The 20281-nt window shown below is 36.3% G+C and overlaps 1 protein-coding gene across 1 annotated transcript in view; it reads left to right on the top strand.

Annotated features, from left to right (window-relative positions):
- Nucleotides 1-995: 995 nt before the first annotated feature.
- si:dkey-119f1.1 (Structural maintenance of chromosomes protein 6-like) overlaps nt 996-20281 on the top strand; it is a 35810-nt gene continuing 16524 nt past the window's right edge. Inside the window, exons 1-11 of the mRNA XM_067454239.1 lie at nt 996-1059; nt 3445-3591; nt 3759-3876; nt 5216-5321; nt 5513-5649; nt 14379-14440; nt 14537-14617; nt 14705-14806; nt 14946-15065; nt 15748-15846; nt 19941-20087. Of these exons, the coding sequence (XP_067310340.1) occupies nt 3454-3591; nt 3759-3876; nt 5216-5321; nt 5513-5649; nt 14379-14440; nt 14537-14617; nt 14705-14806; nt 14946-15065; nt 15748-15846; nt 19941-20087 (1110 nt within the window). The 5' untranslated portion in view covers nt 996-1059; nt 3445-3453. The remainder of the gene's footprint in view (nt 1060-3444; nt 3592-3758; nt 3877-5215; nt 5322-5512; nt 5650-14378; nt 14441-14536; nt 14618-14704; nt 14807-14945; nt 15066-15747; nt 15847-19940; nt 20088-20281) is intronic.

Genomic DNA, 20281 nt, shown 5'->3' with positions numbered 1-20281 from the left:
CATTCAATTGATCAAAATGGACAGTAAAAAAAGAAATTTTAGGGCCTCTATTTGTATTCGCATGGCTTCAGACGATAAAATATGGCCAATAGCGTCATCTAGTGGCGATCAAGCGGCTTAACATTGTGGCAGGCCTTTTATATCGAAGTCACAGTTGCAATGTTTTATTTATTCAGTTAACTTTACTATTATATTATTATATTATTTTATGCTTAGGCCTATATTATATTAGGCTAAAGCTTTCAATTTAGGAGAAATCTGACATTCCAAACGTCTTGCATGCTAATTGTTTTATGTGTAGTGTTATTTAATCATATAAATCAAATATAATGATTATCTTACTCGTTTTAAAGAACCAAAAATCTTTTTAATGTTTGATAAAGAGGTTGATGTATGCTTCAGCTCCAGTTTCAGTTCAAACAAACCCTATGAAAAAGACCGCTCAGAATTGCCAAATGCAATTAAAAAAAAAAAAAAACATTAACATAACTAAAAATGTGTTTGTAAATTATTTAGTCATGAGTCTTTTGGGTAGCCTAATTAAAATAATCGCTCTTAAAATTAATTTAGAATTGGAATTTGAACATTACTTATACTGGTAATGTTAAAATATCTATTAAAATGTTGTTTAGTGGATTTCAGTATGCAAATAAATAAAAAGTATGATGCACATGGCATTTAAAAACAAAGTCGAGGGAAGATGTATTTATTTCATATTATTTCTCGATTTATGCTTTACTAAACTTTAAAAAAAAAAAAAAAAAATTATCCATGACACTTCTACTCATTTGTGAATAATATATATACATATATATATATATATATATATATATATATATATATATATATATATATATATATATATATATATATATATATATATATATATATATATATATATATATATATATATATATATTGTTTCGGGTTTCGAAACACACTGTCATCCAACAATCTTTTGGCTATTATCTGATTGGTGGACACAAGGCGGAAGTGGTCTGACGCCATCGCTTTCTCTGAGCTTTCAAAGCGCGCGAGGAGCAGCAGAAGATTTGACTGGTATGTTGTGTCTGTTACACACTCTTGCCTTATTGCGTTTTATTTAAAAAAAAACTGTTTAATTACACACATATAGCTCCCTTTATCTGGTTGTCGTGTTGTGGTGGTGTCGATGAATGGTTTCAACTTTTTCGACAAGGTATTTTGCTCGTCTGCTAACATTTTAGCAGAAAGCGAATTTAAACGTGATATTACGTTAGTTTTTTTGTTTAATTAAACGTTAGCAACGCCAGTCTCACATAGTAATGTTGATGTATTAAAGTTTCTGAACTCGCCTCTAACAATGTCACAAGTAACGTTAGTTTCGTTTTCGTGTTTTGATTTAATTTGAATTAACGTAACGTTAACATTTTCATTTTGAATTCATAGTGTGTCTGTTAGAAATAAAAATGTATTAACGTTGTATGTGTGGGATTGTGTTGCTCTTTATCTGATCATTCGTGGTCCTACTTTCTTTTTTACACATGGCGGGATGTATAAAGAGGAGAATGATTTTCTGTGGTGCACGCCGTGATGGCATCAGTTGTCACATTTCCTGTAGTGGTTTTACTGTCTTGATTTCTCTGCTCGTGATTCTGGCTGCTAGGTAGATATATGGCAGGGACCACCAAAACATGTTCAATGTCCCATAAATGTCCCCTAAACTACCGATACCTGGACATTGCACAGCCCGTGATATGCATTTGCAGTGGTCCTTATTTATAGCCTTACTGTATAATGCTTGTAACTGCATTCAGAACTATTCAACTGCACTGCACACTTGTTGTGAGTGCTATTTTAATGCATCAGCTGCAGTATGTGACAGCCTTTTAATTGAAATAAGGCAGAATATTGTATCTTTAAACTATGATCTATCTGTTCTTTCCCTGTTTCATCCTTTAAAGAATTTACCCTCAAATTTGATAAACAGATAAATGCTAAGGTTAAATCTATTTTTTCCAATTAAGATTATTGTCCAGGTCTATATAATCAAATGACTTTTGTGTTGGTAACTTTATATTGGAAAGAGTCAACCCAATATGACCGGTAGTCGTCTTCAGAGGGTTCAAAATGCAGCAGCCAGACTTTTGACTGGTACTTGCAAATTGAATTTTCCTCAATATTATACTTATTGCACTGGCTGCTGGTTTGTTATAGAAATTATTTTAATTAAAAATCTACATTTTGTTTTTAAAGCCCTGAATGGATCCGCTTCAAAATATCTTCCTGATCTTTTGAAATGAAATAACTAACTAAATGCTAGGTCATTAAGGTCATCTCAACAAAGATTGCTGATGGTTCTGAAATCTAGACTTAAGTTGAGGAAGACTATTCCAGAATTTTGGACCAAAAATCTTTTGTCTTTCTTTTTCTGTATAGCACAATGGTCAACAGCTACTAAAAAACAGCTAGTTTTTTTTTACTGTGCTATATAAATACAATTTGATTTGATTAATGCTTGTAACTGCATTAAACATTAATCTACACTATTTTACCTTTACATTTGCCATGTTGTAATCAGAGCTACAGTTGAACTGTCTTGACTCCGTTCCCATTAAAAGATATCCAGCCTGTTCTGACTTGGCTGTTGGTCAAAGATTCATAAAGGGTTAGTTCACGCAAAAGGGAAAATTGTGTTATCAGTTTATTTAACCTCATGCCGTTCCAAACCTAAAAGACTTCTTTGGAACCTAAATGAAGATTTATTTCCCTCTATGAGCCATGTTTCCATCCACAATTTTTGGAAATATCTAAAAATGCACCTAAAATGTATAAGCTTAAAAGAAGCAGGTGATTTGTTTTTATTTGATAAGAAGACGTGTACATAAACTACGATGGAAACATTTACCAAATAATTCCTCAAAGTGTAACAAAAAAACTCAGTTAACATCCTCAATAGAGGATGTAATTAGATAACTGGACTAACCAGTGGATCAGTTAGTCAGTCTCAAATGTTGGTTGATCTTTCTGAAATGCATGAGCCAAAGTCTCTTATCTGAATGATTTCGTATATGACCTTCCAGAAATGTATTGTTATTTGTAATGTAATTATAATGTATAATTGCGTTCCCAAACATCAGGCATCTGAATAAGAAAACATGACAGTATTTATTGTGTTTCGTCAGCACGCTAAGTCAGGAAAAACCCAGATTGCAGCAACTTCCATTTTTATTACAGATATTTTGCCCCAATTTTCCAGAAAGTGCTGATTTTGGGATTAAATCTGTGCTTTAATTGTTCATGTGTTATCTAACATTCCTATTTTTGCACATTTAAATTAGCAACTTTGGGTGGAACATAGATACTGAAAGTATTACGCAAAACTCAGATGCATGATATGGGAATGTAATGCCAATAAAGTTAGTATATGACTGTTTGTGAATGATGTATGCTTGATGTGTGTAGAGAAAGAGCATGTCGAAGAGGAAGAGCAGTAATTCAAGGCTCACGCCTGATAAGAGAAGCCGGTTATCTCAATACGAACACGAGGAGGAGGAGGAAGAGGAGGAGGAACACTTCAGTCCAGGAGATGGCCCAAACTCATCACAGAGTGTAAGACATTCACAGAAGAGTACAAGAAGTGTCTTAACTGATATTGTTTTGACCTGTAAAATACCTTATGTGCACTTTATTGTAGTGAATGTGTGCTAGTGGCTGAGTTCTGATCACAAATATGCACATTGCGCATAGACTTTGCTTAAACACTTATATCTTTTCAGGTCACAGGTGAAGTGGGCATCATAGAGAGTATCTCTCTAAAGAACTTCATGTGTCATTCGTTGCTTGGTCCCTTTACATTTGGTCCAAACGTCAACTTTGTTGTAGGAAACAATGGAAGTAAGTTCTTCATGTTTCTTTTTTTAATGGCATTGAAAGAATAGTTCACCCAATAAAGAACATTCTGTCATAACTACTCACCCTCATGTCGTTCTAAACCCATAAGATGATCTTTTTAATGACATCTTACAAATTTCTGTCCCTCCATTAAAAGTCTATTCACCCAAAACTCAGACACTTCAAAACGTTCATAAAGAAAAATAAATCCATATGAAGCGGTTTAATCCTTTTATACACACATAAACGTTGTTCAGCGAGCGTACACAGTAAGGGGTCTAAACCTACAAAGGTCTTATGGTTCGGTTCGATTACGATTATCATGCCATCGATTCGGTTCAATTCGATATCACATCAGTTATATGAACTGAACCTTCAATTTTACCTGCTCAAAGAAAACACGCTTCTTGAATGTATCAAACATCAAATAAAACTCAAGTCTGGGTACAGAAGACAACAGGAGCATTTAAAACAAATACACAAAATATTAAAAGCCACTTCAGGAGATCGTCTGGGCCGCATTACAGTCAAAACTAAAGTCTAAATGCATCTAGTTGTTGAAACCACATAGGTAATGTTACTGTAAATGTTACTTCTCACAACAATACAAAAAAAAAATGTGTGAGAGCATGTTATGGGCTGTATGTCATGTTGAAGTCCGATATAACTGCTACTGAAGCAAGCATTGCCGCAGACGAGCAGCTGCCTATCTTCATAAAGCCAGCGCACAAAGGACTTTACTTTACTACCGAAAGTAAAGCCGTAGGTGTTCAACATACAATCAACTTTATTAAAAGTAAAGAAACTGAATGATCTCACCAGTGCAGTTGCCACTATCTCCTCTAATGCAGTCTTTGATTTTTAGAATTAGCTGATGATCAATAAAACGCAGCTCATATCTGTTGTTTTTTGTGACGTGAACTCCATTATATCTGCATATAGTGCAGGATTTAAAGATTTATATCCGTTTTGCGGAGATATATTTATGTGCCCAAGTGTAAATGATTTTGTTTTGATAATCAGATCCTTACTTTACATACAGCGTGTGTGTGTGTTCTCCATTTCGTGCTTAACAGGTTGTTCACTAGGGGGCCACAAACCCCTGGTTAAGGAACACTGCTGCTCTTTTAAGTGCGATATGTTACTCTCAGGAATGTTTCTTGCATTAATTATACGTTTGAACCGTAATCAACTGACAGCTTTTTGAAATAAACAAATCATTTTGCGTCTATTACAGGTTCACCAAATGTGAAGGGAGATTACATAATTATAGATGAAAACCTTGTTTTGCATCGTCAATGCTGGAAATCTTTTAATGGCTTCATGTGTATTTGTGTGTTAGGTGGGAAAAGTGCTGTACTGACAGCTTTGATTGTGGCCCTGGGTGGTAAAGCTCTAACCACCAACAGAGGCTCCTCACTCAAAGGATTTGTTAAGGAAGGAGAGAGGTACAGCACACCTATCCTGTTATTTCTGCATACAGTCACAAGCGTTTCCAAAAATCCAGCATTTTTCTTTGTTTAAATAAAAAATTGTATGCAAATACAAATGATTTTTGATGAACATAAAAATAGAGGGATGGAAATGTAGCTACAGTATGTATAGTATCTCATGCTGTTTTTGTGTCTTTAATGTTCAGCTCTGCAGACGTGTCCATCACTCTGAGAAACTGCGGTCGTGATGCGTATAAACCAGAGGTTTTTGGCAAGTCCATCATTGTAGATCTTCGTATCTCCAGCGAGGGACTGCGGACTTATAAACTAAGAAGTAAAACAGGTAAACTTACAATTACAAAACCATTTCACCTTTGGGTACTCAATTTCTTTGGGTAGTTTAAACTAGTGCTGAAATAACATGTTAGTTTACTAGTATAGTAGTTAATTTAGTCCTTTCAGAGGAATCTTCTCTTGAAGATGCATATTTAGGGACTTTTCAGCAAATATTGATTTGTCTGGATAGCAAATGATTAATCTTTTAATTAGGGATGCACCGAATCCAGGATTCGGGTTTGGTTTCTGCCGAACCTTAGAATTTTTTTCCACCGAACCGAACCCGCTTGCACTACATGATACTGGTCGAACATGATGCCCCCAGTTGATTATGTCAAGGTGTTTACTAGGTGAACCGTTCGAATGCAGTAAGCTATGAAAAAGTGAAAATGGAACTTGTGAACAGAAAATGTGTTGTTTGGCAGTACTTTCAGTCACAAGAAGGCAATTCAAGTCGAGCTATATGTTCAATTTCCAATGCCGATTTGTCTCGTGGTGGCAAGAACCCTAAACAATAACCGCTGGATGTCCGGTTCGCGAACGATTCATTCTTTTTAACCAGATCTTTTTAGTGATCCGGCCGAACCAGTTCACCAAATCGGACTGAATCGTTCTAAACGGTTCGCGTCTCAAATCAGCGCTGATCTCAAAAGTTACTATAGTTACTCACTTTCTGACATGAGTGACAGTCCCTCAGACTAGAAATAAACTAATATCTTGAAGTATATGTTGTAACCCTAACAGTTCACTGAACTGAGACATGTTTTGCTGTGAGAACCGGTGAGCTGAGATGCTGCATGCGTGATAGCGTCGTCTTGAACAGAACTGTTTCTCTCGGAGTGGGATGGCTGCTGTTTCTCTCGGAAAACTGATGCTGATAATATGTGAGCACGGGTGAACCAAGGATTTGTGTACGTTTATGTTATGTCAATGTAATTTTATTTAATCTGTGTAAAACATCAGTGTTTGCACGACAGTGGCTGTATTGAGTGCTTTTGCAAAACATGAATTAAAAAACGTATCCAAGATGATGATGATGACAATAATAATTATTACTATACTAATAATTTTTTGATTACAAATACTTTATATGAATGTGTTTGAATATATTTTCATCCCCCAGGATGATAGAAATGACGTCTTTACGTAATGACGTAAAAGAACCGGTGATCCGTTTTTTTTAACCTGTTCATTGAAACGAACTGTGCGAAAGAACCGTTTCGCAGAAAAGTACTGAACCTCCCATCCGAGAGAATAAGAGTTGTGCATGAAGGAATCTACAGACAGCAATACGGCACAGTCATTCAGGCATAATGTTGCCTTTTTTTTCTTTTTTTAATTAAAATTAAATTAAAAATACACTGCTGTGGACGTTGTTTATGTCATTAATGTGTTTACTGTGATAATGGACTGAGGATGGGAGTTGGATTCGGTATTCGGTTTTGGATTCGGCAGAATCTTAACCAGTGGATTCGGCATTCAGCCGAACCTCAAAAATCTGGATTCGGTGCATCCCTACTTTTAATTAATTTGGTTGTATTGAATCAGTCAACATTCCTAGTAGGGACGTCAAAATTCCTTAATTAAATTTAAATAATCCTCAATTTCACAGATCACAACCGCATTTCACAACCGTATTTCACAGATGGGATTCCATGAACCGCATTATTAGATTGTTTTCTAAGCCTGCAAAACATGAAAAGGAAACAGGAAAATATGACTTTCCATGTTTAAATAGCATATTGCAGATTAGAGACTCCAGTATGTCAATGTATAGAAAATGATGTAGGAACTAGATTTTCTTTCAAATATATTTATAAAAATGCCACAACTGGAAGTGACATAACGGGAGGAAGTGCAGTGAATTTCACAGATAGTAAAACAAAGGATCGCAATGACAGTTTGGGTGCTGAGGAAATTATGAATGTTTATTAATACTCATATGGCAGATCACAGTCATACAATTATTGCACACAATTAGGGACAGGCCAGAATTGGACAGATCAATGATTGGAGGACACAAACTGTTGTGTGAGGAGAAACAGTGTAGAACAGGACAAGTGTCTCTGTGAGAGACCAGTTTTAGCTAATGATATAATGTTATATACGCTAGCTAACGATATGAACACTGTGCTCAGATCACAATACTGTACAGAATATTATGTCAAACCTTTTTGAAAAGTGTGAGACTGTATGCATTTAAAGGGGGGGTGAAATGCTGTTTCATGCATACTGATCTTTTTACACTGTTAAAGACTTGGAATCCCATACTAAACATAGACAAAGTTTCAAAAGTTAAGGTGGACGTTTGATGGGAGTATTTCTTTGTCAAAAATACTACTTCCGGTTAGTCATAAGTTTCGGCAAGTTTTTTGAGATCATGCGTCCCCATTGACGTTAATGGGGGCGGAATTTCCTTGTATGGGCCTTACGGACAATTCTACCGGAAGCGCGTGAGAGAGAGCGAGGGAGAGAGCGAAAGCAACAGCCTACGCCCATCAAAGCGCTGGTTTGTAGGATGCTGGACAGGTGACAATTACACATAGCACATAATGTCACCAAAAAAGTGCGTTTTTGGTTGCCAGACCAAGACAGTCCTGCACAGATTCTCCAAAACCCCGCGTTAAGGCAACAGTGGATGTAATTTGCTTTTCCGGATCAGCAACTGAGTTGCGCGAATGTTTATATCTGTTCGCTGCATTTCGGTGCCGACTGTTTCATAAACAAGGCCCAGCTCGACGCCGCATTTTCCCAATCGCCTAATGCTGAAGGATGGAGCAGTCCCAACGTTAGAAGGGTGAGTGAGACTGCTTCAAATGTCTGTGTTTTTTTAGTCCGCTTACTGTCTACACAAACCACGCGTAAACACACAAACACACGTGCACAACTGCACTTCCCACATGTACACCTTCAAAGACAAAAATACGACGATATAATTCAAGTATAAATATGTAAATAACACAAGCCGCTAAGCATATTATATAGTTAGTGTATAACTTGTAACTTACCACATACAGACGTCCTGCTCTAGTCGTTTTTGCTGCTGCTCCTGTTCAACTGCAGCCTCTGGGTCTGATTCCGGATCATAGATGTATGGCTGTATCTGATTAAAAGCCATATTTTTATTTTGAATAAAGTTTTTTTCCCGCTGTTAGGGATGACGGACTCGACTCAACACACAGCGCGCTGCTGCACACGTCATTATTTAGCTCCGCTCACACGACACGCCCCCACCCGCTCGGCTTTTTTCGGAAAGACTCGGAACACCGCATCTTTCTTATATAATTATTAAAAAAATAAAGACTTTTCGGAGATATGCAGGATGCAATGCTACTCTATAGGTACTCAAGATTGACATGACACTGACTGAAACTGAGTGTTTCACCCCCCCTTTAATGTTTATACTTTGTATTCATCGATGTTGAAAATGATTCATGTAAAAACAACGACAAAGCATCACGTGTGGATGTTAATTCATTTAATATCATCCTTTTCCTTATCATCCTTTTTCATCCGAGTATTGCAGTGTTAAACTAAATCATATCGCCGGGATTATAATCTTCAGGTCTAAAGTGAACACTATACACACCCACAGCATGTTTCGAAGCAGATGCAGAAGTGAAGTCCCGTCTCTTCACCTGCACAAAACGTGGCATTTTGTAGAGGTGAAGAGACAGGACTTCTCTTGTTTGTTTGTTTTTGGTAACCTGTGAACTCAATGTCCTGACATGCTGGCACAATTATTTTCTATGACAATGATGAATTGAAATTTAAACTAGCGAAAATACACAGACTCATACTGAATACCAACCTACTCTGCACTGAGCCAACGCAGAGCCTGGCAAACAACTCCTATGGTATTTTCATACAAGGTTATATATTAATTTTGCATATATTATATATAAATTTAACCTGCAATATGGCCTTTAAGTGCTATAATTGGGTACTGGTGCATCTACCAACCCTGAAAGCATGAAAAAGGAAAATCCAGTAACATGTCAAAATTGGTAAGCCTTTTTCTGCAAGCATGTGAAAAAAAACAAGCCACTCAGGTGTCTCTCCCCTTGTGTCGTAGGAAGATTTAAATATAATATTACCGCCCCTTAATCTGTATGTTATAAATTAAATTTATTGGATGGAAAAACTACTCTTTACAATTACAAATGTTATGAAATAAATGGCCTTTTTGAAAGGACGGCTAGACTTTTCTTGACATAAAAGCTTACAGAAGCTACATTTTTGTATTCCAGAAAATAAGGTTAACTTGCCGTCACATATACTCTGAACTCTCGGTTGATTAAAGGTGCAATATGTAGTATTTTTGCAGTAAAATATCCAAAAACCACTAGGCCAGTGTTATATATTTTGTTCAGTTGAGTACTTATAACATCCCAAATGTTTCCAAATATTTGTGAGAAAATTGCTATTTTAACTAAAAAACCAGGACGTTTCGGCATAGCGTTTGAGCGAGTTGCCTGTCAATTGCATCATATCTGCGTTACCCTCAGTTTTATTCTGCAGAAGCGCTTTTCTCTTAGCTGTGTGAACATGTCACAGCAGCGCGCACTGAACGCACAGAGTAACGTCATAACATCATTTTAAACACACTTAACTGTTCCTAATATGGTAAACAGAGCTGCTTTCCATGTGTTTGTGTAACAATCACTCAAGCTGCCGTTAGGGCTGCACGATTTGGGGAAAATATATAATTGCGATTATTATGGGTAAAATTGCGATTGCGATTTAAAATGCGATTATTGTTATTTAAAATAAAAATACTTAAAAGTGTGTGTATATAACATTTTGTGTTTATATATTAATACTAATAATTATTATTATGATTATTATTACTGCTAAATATTTTTACAAAAAAGAAATATTACCATTACAATAACATTTTCATAATAAAAAATAAAAAATAGAGTATGTCAAAATAAATATAACAATATAATACTTGTATTTTTACAGATGATTATTTTAGTAATATTTTACAGAAAATGGATTTTACAAAAAAAAAACTGCTGGGTTACCTATTAATATGCAGACTAAAACAAATTAGAAAGGTCTAAGCTAAAGAGTTTTTTGAAAAATAAAAAATAAAAGATATATATATTATTATAAAAATCGGTGTTGTTTATCTGTGATATCAAAGTCTATGTCTTTAATATGAAATATGAACCTCGTGTGCATCCACTGTGGAGAAGAAAAAAAACTCCTGTACATTGAAGAAAAACATGGATTGTCCTATAAATGTATAATTGTTTAAGTTTATGAAGTTTTAAAATGTATAAACTATTATTATCGTATTATTTATTACTCAAAAGTTTTTAATTCATACTGAAAGCCAGAGGTCGCCCTCGAGCGGAAAACGATACATTTGCCTCAGAGAAGTAATTGACGTTAGTTTTCAGGAAATTCCTGATGTGAAGCTAACGCTGTAAACAGAAGATAGAGACGCTTTGATTAAACATGACGACAATAAACACGACTGCAGCAAAATATGGTGTATTTGAGTCCTTCAAGCCGTCAAGGGTATTTTCATAATAATAAAGTGTACTATAATGCAGTGCTGATTGACATAGACTTCATCACTGTAACGTTATAGAGTACTATAAAATAACGCCTCGTCTGCCTCACTCTGTGATGAGAAGCCACATCAGCTCACAAACACTCGACTGACGATATAAAGTGAGGTAAAGCATGTTATTAAACGTTGTCTTTTGTTGAACAGGTTTATGAACGCTTCACTAGTTTGTGAAGATGTTTGACTTGTGTTGCTTTTTCAAACGCTCGTTATAAGCGACTCTCGGTCTTTCAGACAGAGCAGCGTTTATCACAGAGCCGCTCTTCGCTAACACACTGGGCATTTATTTATTTCATTAAAATCGCAGCCTTTGAGCTTTCATAATCGCACACAAGCCAAATCGCGATTGTGGTTCGATTTCGATTAATCGTGCAGCCCTAGCGTCCGTGCTCAGCTCCATAACACTCGGTCCTGCTCTGCTTTACATTACAGTAACGTTAATAACCGCATGCATGAACGTGATTTCTGCCCGAGTCCGATTTTCCACCGGCTGAGGTGAAGACCACATGTCCCAAGATGCTGCGCTCAAACTTGGCGTCATCAAACTACGCCTTTGTTTAGAATAGGCGCCCTCCAGTGGACTGAAAGTTGCATAGTGCACCTTTAACCTAGCCTGACAAGCCAGACCCACATCAAGATGTTTGGTCTGGAAACCTACCATTGACAGGGCTCAATCCGAGGGGCGGGATAAACGGTTGTCTTTCAAACTCCCTCTGCACGCGATAGGACAGCGTATCCGGTCGACAAAACTCCGAACACATCTTCCCTTTTTAAGAATGACTTCAGTGTCATTCTTTTCTCTGAGAATAGCTTAACTCCAAGTTTTCCAGAGTCGCGGTCAAAGCTGATTCGAAAGACCGCCGTTCGCCAGTTTCTGTGTTAACTAGAAGCACGCAAATGCAACTCGGCCGTCGTCATTATGGCCCGCCCACCGACTCTATACATGATGTGATTGGCCCAACAAGAGTTTGGCGTTTATAGCTCAGAAGGGTATTGAGAGTTGCTAGACGACACTCGCGGGCAGATTAGATTTGCTGCCGCTAGGGCCCTAGATTTCTAGGCTACCTTTTACCCAAACCTTGCTTACTCACGGTATGCTGATTCCAAAAACATGTCAACAGAGTAAGTTCAGCCTTGTAATGAGGAGCACTTCCAGTAAACCAGCTGTTGTCATCAAAGAAGATGTTTTTGTAGCTTCTGGTTTCTACCAAAGAAAAAGCTTGATAGTTTAACATTTGAAATGAAGACATTTAGACCACCCATACATATTTGTGTTGTGATTTTGCATTTGTACATTTGTAAAAAAAAAAAAAAAAAAAAAAAAAAAAAAAATTATATATATATATATATATATATATATATATATATATATATATATATAAATTTTTTTAAGAATATGATTATGGCCTAGTCCACACGTACACGGGTATTTTTATTACCAGAGTTTTTCCTCCTCCGTTTTAAAAAACAATCGCGTCCACACAAGCACGGTTTTAAAAAAAAATCTGTCCACATGAGAACGCAAAACTACGCTATGATTGGCTGCCTGATTTCCACATGGGTCCCATTCACTGCACCGATGCTGTACTGACTGAGGGATGCCATGGGCTCAAGTGAAACCCTTCTACAAGTTCCTTTACTTTGGACTCAGTGACAGGTAACTGTATACACAGGTGCAGGGTCGAAGTGGACTGTAATAGCTTCACACACTTGCTTTACTATTTTGTATTATTGCATTCTGGCGCCTTTGTTCTGCAATACAATGAAATAACTGAACATCTCTGGGATATGCTGTTAGTGGAGTCCACCGCATAGAATCGACTCACGTAAATCAAAAGGAGATGTGGAAAATCTGACGTCAAACAAAGGAGAGAACGGCGCTCACTCCAATTTAAAAAACCGAAATCTCCGGTTTCACCATCTACACGACAACGCTGTAACCGGAGTTTCTAAAAATCTTCACCCTGGCCGGAGTTTTCAAAAAAGTCCGGTTTTAGTAACCGGATACAGCGTTTGCGTGTGGACGAACAGCCAAACGGCGTAGAAAAAGCTGTGGTTTTGAAAATACCCGTGTTCGTGTGGACAGGGCCTATATATATATTATTTTTTTCTTTATAGGATTAGTTCAAAATGAAAATCTCCTGATATTTTACTCACCCCCATCTCATCCTAGATGTTCATGTCTTTCTTCCTTCAGTTGAAAATAAAATACGTTTTTGGGGGAAAACATTCCAGGATTTTTCATTACATTGATTAACTTCCATAACAACCAAAATATTGAAGGTCTAAATCAATGCAATGGAATGTTTTCCTCAAAAACTTTTTTTTTTTGACGGAAGAAAGACATGAACACCTTGGATGAGATGGGGGTGAGTAAAATATCAGGAGATTTTCGTTTTGATGTGAACTAATACTTTAATACTCTTTTATTTTTATTTTTTACAGTAAAATATATTTTTCATATTTTTTATTTACTACTATTAATAGAAAAGTTCTTATTTTATAGTTTAGATTGTGCAGCCCTACAAACAAACACCTGCAAACCTGAAGCTTTTTTCATTGTATATTTAAAGAAGCGTAGTTGTCTTTTTGTTTTGTTTTTATCAGAAAAATCACAACTATTTTTTTTTTTTTTTTTTTAAATGGAGTCCTGAACTTTTCACTTCTGCTGTCGTGCAAAGGCAAGTGAAGATTTGCTGAAGCGCTCATAATTAAAGCCAGGATCTAATTTTTTCCTTATGTGTAATCGACAGCCAGTCGAGTCAGATGTGCACATATGCACAACATATGTGGCATCTGTGGTCCTCCACAGGTTTTGTTTTAGATTGAATATATAAAGAACATGCATACCAATGCAACACCTAAATTGTCAGTCATACCAAATTTAATGGCTTTAAGCTCATTAAACACAGAAAACATACTGTGGTTGGTACAAACCATGTCAATATTCTTTCAAACCTATATTTGTTGTAGTCTGGTTCATATTTATTTTATCACTTCATGGGTTTTGAGGGCAAAGGCATGTCACGCAACCATGGTTGCATCTGCCTGATTTGCTTAGTTTCTACTACATGCACAAAAGTCAGATTATTTGACACACAAAAGCACAAAAGTCAGACTATTTCATTTGACTTGCCTCTCTTTATACTTAGGTCACCTAGTGTCATCCAAAAAGGAAGAACTTATCTACATTTTGGATCACTTTAACATCCAGGTATTGTTAAAAATCTTCACAGTGTTTAAAATGCTTTCTCACAAAATTATTTAAGTAATCCGGTTTGGTTCATCTGTTTGGTTCTTCTATACTCAGGTGGACAATCCAGTCTCTATCCTAACTCAGGAAATGAGCAAACACTTTCTCCACTCCAAAGGAGAGGGGGACAAATACAAAGTGAGTCTTAATCTTTGTTTGTAATTGTGCATTTACAAATGCAAGACAAATGCAAACTTGCCATGTGTATTGCTCTTTTTTTAATAGTTTTTCATGAAAGCCACTCAGCTTGATCAGATGAAGGAAGATTACAGCTACATCATGAAGACCAAGACAATGACCCAGAATACAGTGGAGAAACACAGAGAGGTGAGTGCTAAAATAATCACACCTTTCTGTATCTTGGGTGGATCGCTTTGGAAACATGTGATATGGATTGAACTAGTTGTTCTTGAAGACTGCATAGTTTTACATGTTCTTTTCTGACACACCCTTTCCTCTCACGCAGACTCTGCAAGAACTAAAGAGAAAGTACCACGAGAAAGAAGAGCGCTATAAAAACCTGGCTTCACTTGATGAAATGCAGCAGAAGTTGGATGAGCTGAAGAATCAGATGGCCTGGGCTCTGGTCAGGAAACAATGCCAGCACAGCATGAGCTCTTACTGCATGGATCAAATAAAAATTCCAGCAATTCCAAATTCCGAACCAAATTGGATCAATTTATTAATAGTATTGTATTTGTAACATTAGTTTTTGTACTATTAAAGGGTTAGTTCACATAACATTTAAAATGATCCCATTATTAACTCACCCTCAAGCCATCCTAGGTGTACTGTAGATGACTTCCTCCTTTTAGCCTTTATAATGGGAGTGAATAGTACTTTAGATTTCCCTTAGACCATCCATCATAAAAGTAATCCAGGGTGTTATTAAAGGCCTTCTGAAACAAAGTGGTGCGGTTTTTTTAAGAAAAAATGTCCATATTTAGTTTCAACATGCTACTAATGCAACTCAGCCAGGTCTTGTCTGACTTTATTTTGGTATGGCTTGAGCAGTTTAAATAAGGGATATAGTGCCATGTTTTTTCATAGAAGACTAAAACTAAGACTAAAATGGAGGCATTACAGGGAGTTTAGAAACAGTTACTAATATAGAGTATAGTTCCCCTTTGGAGTGGCTTTGCAGACCTTTTTCATGCTTAAACAGCAACATTACACTAGATAAAGTTGAAATAAATATAACTGAAGATTGTGAGTGTCTTTTGTTGTCATTGTCATCTAATTCTGAAATGTATGTCTGTGTACATCAGGTGACAGAGGTGGAGCAGGAAGTGAACCCCATGAGAGAACGAATCGCAGCTGAAGATAAATCCACCAGCAAATATGACCAGAAGGTGGAAGAGTGGGAGGTAATTGAATATTATCTACAGTTCCTGTGGTCCAGTATCCTCTAGTGTTGTTATAGCTAGACATTGGACTACAGGATACAGTCTGGTCCAGATTTCAGCTTTTCCTGTCTAAGTAGGCGGTTTTGGCCAGAATGAGAATGACGTTTATAGGCATCACTCACAATTTTAGGGTCGGGTTTTTATCTGAAATACATTATTCAGCTATACAGATTCAGCATCAAGTGGCTTTATTGGCAAGGTAAAACGCATTGGTAATATTACATTTCAGACATACACGTTTACACAAAATAAAAATAAAAAGTTTGATAAAATAGCAGTGAGAAAGAAAAGGCCAAATAGTACAAAATTATTTGGTTAGTTATTCCCATTCAAATGTGGAAGTTTGTTCTTGCCAGACATATAGGCCGTATGTAGCCCTGTCCCTTATTCAGCACACCACTCGTTCACCCGAGAATGACCCTCTAGTATTTGCACATTGTCTCTTAACTTTTTCTGCTTGAATTCACGGCGAAAGGATTACTTTGAAATTAATATTAGTCACAGAAGGTGCAGATTTTGCAATCAATACTGGCCTACAGATAATAGAGACAACTAATTAATTATACTTTTTGACTATTCCTTATTCCAGGAGTTTTCAAACCTGTCAAACAACTATTTTCTCACCTTGCAAGTAATCTCTGCCAGTAGTTTATTTTGTGAACTTTGTTTACTTTGTCATTTGCAACAGATAGTGTAGGCCTGAGTGTGCCAACATTATAAGTTTAAGTTGCAATATGCAATAATTTCTGGTCCTACACAGGCCTAATTCATTAATATAAGATGTACTAAAGAAGCATGGTGTCAAAGATTAATCATCTATCAAAGAATTCAAAAATATATTACATATATATTTATATACAGGATTTGACATTCACTTTTTTGCTCACCAACCATTGTGCCTTGTAGTGTTGTTAAGATACCAAAGTTATGACTTCGATATGATATCAGACTAAAATACCTCGATACGATACTAAATCAATACCACAGTAAAAAAAAAAAAAGCACAAAAACAAGATAATATGACAACAGAGCTTATTATTAATTGTATTATTTTTTTACTAGAAAATTCCCTTGGCCAGCATGTTCCTGCGCTGGTTTTTGACCATTCTCTCCTTTTATTGCTATAATAACTACATCCCAGTGTGAACATCCTTACAGAGACCACATTATCAATCATCTTATCATTCACTAATCTTTCACTTCTCAACAGGTTGGGATGACCAAAATCTTAAGTCATGATACGAGTAATTTAATATTTTTTAAATGTCATTTTATAATTATAATATAGATTTTTAATTATAGCCTATCTTTGTTTTTAAAAATAAGCAAAAAATGCTTAACTACAAACAATATGACACAAACTGTGCTTTATTTTTCAGCTACATTAGGTCTATTTAACAGTAGCAAGTCAAGAAAGAAAATAAATGATCAAATATAAAACTGCTTACTTAGTCTTTCACTATAATTTAACTATACATTAATTCGTAATAAATATATTTTAGTTATTTAGCCAAGCATGTGGTGGTTTTCTATGTTTCATTGTTTGATTAGCATTAATCACAAAGAATATTAGGTCTGGCTTAAGACCTGCACGGCTCTCATTAACTCAACTGTATACATTCACTTAAGACATATCCGACTGTTTACCTGAATACTCGCCAGACTGTGCATTTTTACATATTTTTAACCATTCAAACTCAAACAAAAATCCGCGAAAAAACTGAATGGCGATCGCATGCTGTCTTAAAGGCGTGTGTGTGTGTGTCTGCACGCTTCAGGTCAGAGTCTGGCTGCACGAGCATGTCCCGCGTCGCGCTTTTTCTTCTCATGCGTGCATATTTCTTTTGCTTTCTTTGTATATATTTAACTCATCTACTTCCAAATTTTAGTGAAAGGTGGAAGCAGAGCTCAGCACACATGTCCTGACACCTGCTGTCACACATCCATGCAAATTAAGAAATACAGCTCATATTAATGCTGTCCTCCTTAAAGTACCGGTACTAATAAAAGTCCATATCGTACAGTCTGTAATAGCAGGGTATCGCAATACTTTTCTAGTACAGGTATATTGTGCAACACTAGTGCCTAGTGGTTTTTCCAAAGTTACTTAGCCACTCAGAATTTTCACTGGCCACAATTTTGCGGTTTTAAAATTACATTTTATATGATTAAAGTTGTGACCATCCAAAGTGACCACCCAAATCAAGACTACATTGTATATCAGCTGGTGTGTGCAGGTGGGCAATATGAGCATAGGCTAATATGAGAAATTTAAAATGAAATGAGTTTTTCTTTAGGCTATATAAAAGGAAAAAAAAGAAAATTAGCAAATTACTAAACCAATAGTAAATGTAAGTATTTTTTTTAAAGTACAGTAGGTTTATTTAATATGTATGTATACATTTATTTAATATCTGTGTATTTATTTAACATTGCTGAATGATGTGCATCAGAGGGGATTTAAAAGTGGGTATACGCAATGCTGACTGATGAAGAAGTAGGTATACGCCATATACCTGCGTATAGCCTGCACTACACAAGTGACTAAGGGTGCTTTCACACCTGAGCATTTGTTTTGGAACCTGGTACATTTCTCCTTTGGTTTGGTTTGGTTGGTTTAGGCATATGTGAACACGCCAATCACGCTCTGATCTGCACCTAAACAATCGCTCCGAGACCGCCTTTCCACATTAGAAACAAACTGGGACAGTTTGAAAGGTGTGAAAGCAATCCGACCCAACGAACCAAATCTAATTATAATTCATAACAAGAAACAGTATAGTAGTATAGTGTCTGATGCTATGAGTAAGCACAGTTATCACAGTTGAAAACCAAAAGAACACCTTATCTTAAAATGTTGTGGAATTCCGTTTCTGTGCGAGAATGCTTTCCTGATGAAGCCTTGTTTCTTGCTCTAGCTGCATTATAATATAAGTATAGTGTTTGTTTGCTTCTTGATACAGTTAACCTCTAAACAGTTGGGAGATCCAGAGAGAGAGTGTTTGAATTTGCTTCAGTATTAATATGAATGTAATCTAACAGTGGGAATGATGGATACATTCATATATCGTTTGCGTGTCTTGACAGTTACAAATAAAGCCACAATGAACTTTTCAATCATCAGGATGAATGATGCAGAGGAAACTAACCAATAACAGCATGTTTGTTCTCGCATGTGACTTGCATGAACAGATTTTGGTAAGCTTTGAAAGGTTGCCTTGTGAAAGCGAAACAAACCAAGAAGAAATTGCGACATGTAACAAAAAGTCCCTGTTTCGGAATAAAACAAACATCTAATAAGATATATCGTTTTTAATTTTAATTTGTATTATTGCACTGTATCAAGGCCACCTTAAAATAAAGTGTTACCAAATTGAATTGAAGTAATTGCACAACGAGATTCAAAGATTTAATGCCACCTAATCAGATTAAAACAACTTGGTTTTGCCTTTTTTCCCCATATAGGTTTAACAATAAGATCAATTTGTTGACACAAAGCCTCTAAAGAGACCACATGTACATTTTTCTGATGAGCTGCACATTTTTAAACACAATAACGTGACTTCTGTTTAGTTTTTTTCCCCCCTTCACATAACATTTAAAGATCACAATCAGATTTGGCAGACCATCATTTCCTTATTCTTATTGTGTTTTGATAACAATGAGAAACACTCAGAAACCCAAACGACAAAAAATAGCTGAAGTTATTAATGCTGCTGTAACATGCATTTATTTTTCATAATAGCATAGAGTAGAGACCATTTGTAACAGTAGGCCATTTACAGGGACATTGCTGCCAAAATTTGCTCTTGGGCACAGTACATTAGGAATGCAACCTCATTGATATTCCAGTTTCTTTCATACTGTCATCTTTTAGCAACCCTGGGCTCCAGCCTCAAAGCGTTCTGCTATTGTTACAGAGCTCTGTTGAGTTGTGCACAACCAGCAGCTATAGTAGTTCTTTCATTGTGAAGCAAATTATGCTTAATGAAAATCTAATTATGTTTTATTCACAGTAATGTGCAGTGTCTATTTTGGGTTTTGTTTGTTTATAGGGGAAAGTTCAGGAGGCCAACAGGATATTCCAACAGTTGCAGGATCAGTTGGAGGGCGTGACGGAGCGGATGCAGCAGCTGCAGCCACAGTGTGCTGAACTAAAGGGCCGAGCACAGGAGCGCAACCGAGATCTCAAAGCAGCCGAGGTGCATAATCACAGCACAGGCCGACAAACATGCATGCACAAAACAATAAGTTCAGACTGTCAATCTGGATCCGATTGGAATCCGATCATATTTAACAAGTATGGATGGCAACAACAAAAAAAGTTTTTGTGTTAAAAACAAATCCATTTCAAGCAAAAACTTGACGGACTTGTAGAAAACATTCTTAAAGTCGC

This window comes from Pseudorasbora parva, chromosome 9, assembly GCF_024679245.1.
Source record: "Pseudorasbora parva isolate DD20220531a chromosome 9, ASM2467924v1, whole genome shotgun sequence".
Taxonomy (NCBI): domain Eukaryota; kingdom Metazoa; phylum Chordata; class Actinopteri; order Cypriniformes; family Gobionidae; genus Pseudorasbora; species Pseudorasbora parva.
The sequence above is the reverse complement of the archived record's forward strand: the minus strand, read 5'-3'. Positions and strand labels throughout refer to the sequence as shown.